This window comes from Meles meles, chromosome 18 (assembly GCF_922984935.1).
Source record: "Meles meles chromosome 18, mMelMel3.1 paternal haplotype, whole genome shotgun sequence".
In the NCBI taxonomy this organism is placed as follows: domain Eukaryota; kingdom Metazoa; phylum Chordata; class Mammalia; order Carnivora; family Mustelidae; genus Meles; species Meles meles.
In genome coordinates this window covers 7,777,105-7,783,104 of record NC_060083.1, presented here as the reverse complement: position 1 = coordinate 7,783,104, position 6,000 = coordinate 7,777,105, and the positions used below count along the sequence as shown (strand labels likewise).

The window sequence follows — 6,000 nt, the reverse complement described above, 5'->3', positions numbered from 1 at the left end:
CCAAGGGCTTCTAGGAAATAATCCTTACTTGTTTTTCCCCAACTGTCCGGAGTTCATTCACTCAGATAAGTCAGCCAAGAGGAGCTCCTCCGTCCGACTGGAATGGAGAGAAAAACAAAACTAGCCTAAATGAAAACAGGATCTTCTTGTCTTTTGCCCACCTGCGTCTCAGCCAGGCAGGATGGCTTCCTCTCGGGTCCGGGTCCCGGGTCTGGAGGCTGGGAAGCTTGCACAGGGAGAGGTGGGGCGAGAAGGGCCGAGCAGAGGCCCCGCGAGGAGCTCACTTGGGAAGAGGACCGGCCCGGGAGAGTTAAGGGAAGATCAGCACCTGACCAGGTAGCCCTGTCAGGGGATGCTGGGTCTCCCGGCCTTGCCGTTCACGGCTGTGTGGCATGGGCCGGCAACCTAACCTCTCTGTGCCTCACTTCCCCAGCTGTCCGCTGGAGCAACCGTCACGTCCCGCACCTGCTTGTCATGAGGATGCGTGAAGCAGGTGGTCGGGGGCTGAAAAGGTTCTGCACATGCGCACTTGCTGAGCCTGCGCAAATCAGGGGCGAGGGGCGGGGTGCGTTCAGGGCAATCCTCTGCCAGGTGGGCCGGGAGCGCAAGGGGGCAATCTGGAGGGCTGTCTGGCTTTTCCGCCTGTCCCGGCGCTTGGGTAAACGCAATCCTGAGTCCAAACCGCTTTCTCCCTCCAAGTGTTTGCATAGACAGGGCCTCTCCGAAGGAGACCCTGCCCTTGGGAACCTTGGTAAGAAACGGGCCCCCTCTCCAAGACGCCCACCGCACAGCTGGTTGACAGGTCAGCGGCTGGAACCCGAGGCTCTGGCCCGCGGGCCTCATGCCCTGAACTGGGTTTTGGGAGCAGAACCCCCCGCCGCCCTGACTTTTCCTCCGGGGCGGGCCTCTGCTGAGGAAGTCCCTGGAGCGCAGCTGACTTGGGGCAAGGTCTGGGAAAAATCTCCCTGCCTTTGGGGTGGGGGTGGGGGTGCTGGGGCGGGGGATGAGCCACCGCCGATGGGAAACCGGGAGAATCATCGGTAGGTGGCTCTAGCCCCGTCCAGATGCTCTCCGCGGCGTGGAGAGGGTTTGTGCAAACATTTCCTCGCGCGGTGCCTGGAGGAATGCAGGAGGAGGCCGCCTGTGGTCCATCTTGGACTGTTCGAGAAACGCGCCCGCGCCTCTGAAGTTGCAGGGGAGGAAGGTGAGGCCGGCGCCGGGCGGGGCAGCGCCCGGGAGAAGGAAAACGGGACCCCCGCCCCGAGTCCACGTGCTGCCCATGGACACCCCTGCTGCTGCCCGGGGGGCCAGGCCTCCCCCTCCCTCCAGGAAGCGCTCTCCTCCGGCCCCTGCGAGGCCAATGCTCACCCTGCTGCTCCTGGTCTCCATCAAGCAAGTAAGAGCGGTTTGTGATTTGGATTGTCATGGTGTCTGCTATTAGGGTCAGTTCTGCATCTTTTCGGATCCCAGAAGCAGTTTCGGGCTCTCGCGGGCAATTTGGGAAATATAAAACAGTACTGAGGCGGCAATGATTAACCATAAGCCTAATACTCGGAGGTCATTGCTGTTACTATTTTGGCATATTTCCTGCAAATCCTTTTTCTATGCGTGTTTCTGAGCAGCTGAAATTATGACGCAGAAAGTGTTCTGTATCCTGGCTTTCCCCCTTTACACTATTTTGTAAGCATTTTCCAGGGTCATCGCGAACTCTGTACATAACATTTAAACTGGTCCCCTTCTGTCTGCTTTTACAATTTTCTCAGGCCCGAGTATTTAAAGGTTGATGGACTATGAGGGGGTTTTCTCTTCTTTCTTTTCTCCTTTTCCTTCCTTCCTTTCTTCTTAGTATAAAAATATAGAATGATCATGGTTTAAAAAAGTGAACATATAAAATTCAAAGAAGTGTAAATACCAACTATGAATCATTGTATTCCCATTGCCCAGTAATCACCCTCGTTCGCCTTTGGGGGCTTAAACTCCCAGACCTTTTTCTGCTGTTTTTTTTACCTATGCTTTTTTTGTCCTAACAAACATAGGATCAGACTTAAATAGTATCGTGCTATCGGCAAGTGTCAGGTGCGTCCCTTGGATTAACTCATTCCGTGCCCCTCGAGGGAGTCGCTCCTGTTAGTCCCACTTACAGATGAAAACACTTTTCTGTGTCGGCTACGGTAACCCCACAGCATGATGTCTGAGGGCTTCAAGGTTGTGTCTTACAATGTGTGTGACCCAGCCTACATGGTGGGCATTCTGGTAGCTTGTTTTATTCTTTTTTTTTCTCCATTAAAGATTTATTTATTTGTTTATTTGAGAGACAGTGAGCACAAGCAGGGGGAGGCAGAGGGAGAAGCAGATTCCCCACTGAGCAGGGAGCCTGACTCGGGACTCGATCCCAGGACCCTGAGATCACCACCTGAGCTGAAGGCAGACGCTTCACCAACCAAGCCACCCAGGCACTTTCAGCTTGTTTTAATCTTATCAAGGGAGACTAGACTTTTGCCCCCTTTCCCATTTGAGGTTCCATTTTCATGCTGGACCCTAACATGAAGGAACCCCAGTTCCATTCACCCAAGAAATGCAGGTAATGAAAGTGGCTTGAGGAAGGGTTCTTGTTCTCCTTTGGTGCATGGGTGGAGTTCGTCTCTGTGCGTGTAGACATTGGGATTCCAAATCCCTCCTGCCCCCATCTAGGGTGAGCCGTGATGCCCGATGCTGTAAATATTCACCTCATCAGGCTTTCTTTGGTGTTAACCTTGAACCAGACAGGCAGAAAGCACTTGCCAAGTTCTCTGCATCCGATCTCTCTCTCCCAGAGGCTGCCTTCAAGCCCTCACAGACCGAGGATGTGAGCCTGATGGGTGGTTTCGTGGAATCCCTGCGGTGGTGGCAGCCTCTGGGCAAGCCACCAGCCCGACAGGGGCAGGACCCTTCCTGGGACAGTCCATACAGAACTCACATTCTTGCTTCAGTTCTCCAGAGAGCTCATATTCCAACCGAGTACGCCCCGCCAGCTAGCTGTCTAGTTTCCTTCCCCTTCTGCACACAATCATGCATTGATGCTTATGCATTGCCCACTGGGTGCCAAGCCCTGTTAGATGACTGTCACCTGCCATCCTGTGGCTTGTGAGTTCGGCCACTTCCTCTGCCCGGAGGCAAGCCCTGGGTTCTCTCTTCCCCAGGATGCCGTGGCAGCTATGGACGTATGACTACGTGTATGTGACACCAGCAAAATCTTCAGTGCTTCAGGCTGGTGTAGCACGCTGACAAAACCACACCTTTCCTTTCATCTGGCATGTTCCTAATCAATAATGTCCCTGTGAGCAGTGCCCCTCCCCACCTGCCACCCCGTCTGTCCTCAGAACCTCTTCGGTCCGTTGGTCCCCCAGGGTGCGTCCCTAACCCTGATGACCCCTGCCCCCCCCTTCTCGGGTCTTGGTCTTAAATCCCATAGTTTTCCCCCAGATGTTTACATTACAAGGCTTTGCTAGACATTCGTGATGGATTTTGCTCACAGACGCGTTCTCTGCATGGAATATAAATGACTGTGCCGTGTTTTCTGGCAGGAAGTCTTCCTAAAAATTCACTTAATGAGAAATTCTCAGGGATAGTTTAGTTTCTAAATTCAAGCAGTCCACCCCCCTACCCCCCTCTGGACTCATTTAAGTTAATTAACAGTTGCTTTTGCTTCAAAAAACATAAACTCTCTCTCTCTGAGGCTCGTTAAGAAGTGAATTTGTGACTCTTCCTACATTGCCGAGGGGAGCGTAAAAAGGTGCATATTTTTAAATTAAAAAAAAAAACTTGGCGAAGATAAGTTGTCAGTCCGTTATCAAAACCCTGTAAAAATGTGTATATTCAATGACCCAGAAATTCCAGTTGAAAGAATTTCTCCTAAGAAAATAAAGATGTGCTCGAATGTTTAATTGTGAATATTTTCAGTACAGCAGAATTTATATTAGCAAGCGTCTTGGCCGATGTTAAGTGTTCGATGCTGGAGGATTTGAAAACGAATCATATCCTATTCCCTTACCGAACATCACGTAGCTGTTAAAATGGTGTTTAGAAGTATGGCTCTTGAAATGGATGTATATTCACAATGCATCTTCTGGTAAAAGCATGAAACTAGATGATTTCCTTTTTCGGTTAAAATAAAAAGGGAAAGAAAAGGAAAAAAATAAATAAACGGAAACATGTGCCTGGAGAGAAGAGGCTAGAAGGAGCCTAGTATCATTTCTGATACTAAGATTAGGATGCCACCTTCTCCCCTTTTGGGGCTCTCCTGCAATTTTTTGTTTGATTTACAGAAAAGCGTATGCCTTCTTGAACAAAGAATACAATAAAATGGATTGAGAGCAATCCACAGAAGGTCTTTTTTTTTTTTAAGATTTTATTTATTTATTTGACAGAGAAAGATCACAAATAGGCAGAGAGGCAGGAGGAAGCAGGCTTCCCGCCGAGCAAGGAGCCTGATGCGGGGCTTGATCCCAGGACCCTGAGATCATGACCTGAGCTAAAGGCAGAGGCTTAACCCACTGAGCCACCCAGGCACTCCCACAGGAAGTCTTTTTTCCCCTTTCCCTTGATCGCTTCTCAGCCAAGGTAGGCATTGATTCTGGTTGCCTGCTCCAGAGAAAGAGGAATCAAGATCAAGTTGATTTTTTCCAGTTAGAAAACATCTGGGGGCACCTGGGTGGCTCAGTGGGTTAAGCCTCTGCCTTCAGCTCAGGTCATGATCCCAGGGTCCTGGGATCAAGCCCCACTTTGGGCTGCTTGGCAGAGAGCCTGCTTCCCTCTCTCTCTCTCTGCCTGCCTCTCTGCCTACCTGTGATCTCTGTCTGTCAAATAAATAAATAAATAATCTTAGGGGGAAAAAAAGAGAGAAAACATCTATTCATGCTATTTCTTTGCCTCCTTACCTTGTTTGGATCTGGATGTGATCGTCACATCTTGTGTTTTTCATGTCTTTGGAACAAGTACCTGGGAAGACAGTCTGTTCGTCCAGCTCCCCCGAACTGAACAAATTTGGTGCTTTGTAGGGTTCCTTCTCCTTCCCCTCCTTCTTTTTCTGACCATGACCATCAGTCATGGCAAAGGGCAGGGGACGAGGGCAGAGTAAGTCCAGGGACACAGCTCACATGCATGACTAATTTTATTGTCTCCTCCTTGGCCAGTTCCAGTGACGTCCCTGACAATATAAATAGCTCCCTATCCAAGAAAGTGTCTAACTTCGGCGGCTTGGAGGATTCTGGAAGCTGATGATTTGGTTCTCAGCTTCTTTGCCGAATGTGTGAAAAATAATATGAATCCAGTTATAGTCCCGTCGGAAAGCTGATTTTCCTAAACAGCGTGTTAATAAACTCCCATCGTGACTCTTGTGCCGTAACTCAGAGACAGAAAGTATTGTGGGAGGTTGAAAGTTTATTGGAAACTGAAGCCTAAGGGTAAATGCCTATTATTTCCTCATCATTATCATCATTGTTATTACTTATTGGCTAATCCCATGGTTTCCAGATGGTTGTGCTAATGTGCCTCAAGGCACCACTGTGAACTCACAGGGATGCTGTAAGATGTTTTAATTTTTCTTTATTTTTTTAAAATTTATTTGACAGAGAGAGAGATCACAAGCAGGCAGAGAGGCAAGCAGAGGGAGAGGAGGAAGCAGGCTTCCCGCTGAGCAGGGAGCCTGATGCAGGGCTTAATCCCAGGACCCTGAGATCATGACCTGAGCTGAAGGCAGAGGCTTTAACCCACTGAGCCATCCAGGTGCCCTAATATTTTAATTTTTCAAGGGAAGCAAAGCAACCCATGACATCTGCCAGACCCTGGGAATTACTAGCTCAAAGTAGTTCCTGGTTTCAGCATTAGATCGTGCCCCATTCCCTTTGCTGATGTTTTATCTCTGCAAAGCTGGTTTTTTGTTTGTTTGTTTGTTTGTTTGTTTTTGCAATTGCTGTACTGAAAAGCAAGGACTGCACAAGCATCCATGTGGATCAAGGTGGT

At 49.5% G+C, this 6,000-nt stretch overlaps 1 protein-coding gene across 4 annotated transcripts in view; it reads left to right on the top strand.

Annotated features, from left to right (window-relative positions):
- The first annotated feature begins 1,264 nt into the window (after positions 1 to 1,264).
- The window catches only part of GLP2R (glucagon like peptide 2 receptor), a 49,403-nt gene continuing 44,667 nt past the window's right edge, over positions 1,265 to 6,000 (top strand). For all 4 annotated transcript variants that reach the window (XM_045986005.1, XM_045986004.1, XM_045986003.1 and 1 more), the window contains exon 1: positions 1,265 to 1,396. In XM_045986005.1, coding sequence (XP_045841961.1) covers positions 1,280 to 1,396 — 117 coding nt within the window. In that variant the 5' untranslated portion in view covers positions 1,265 to 1,279. The remainder of the gene's footprint in view (positions 1,397 to 6,000) is intronic.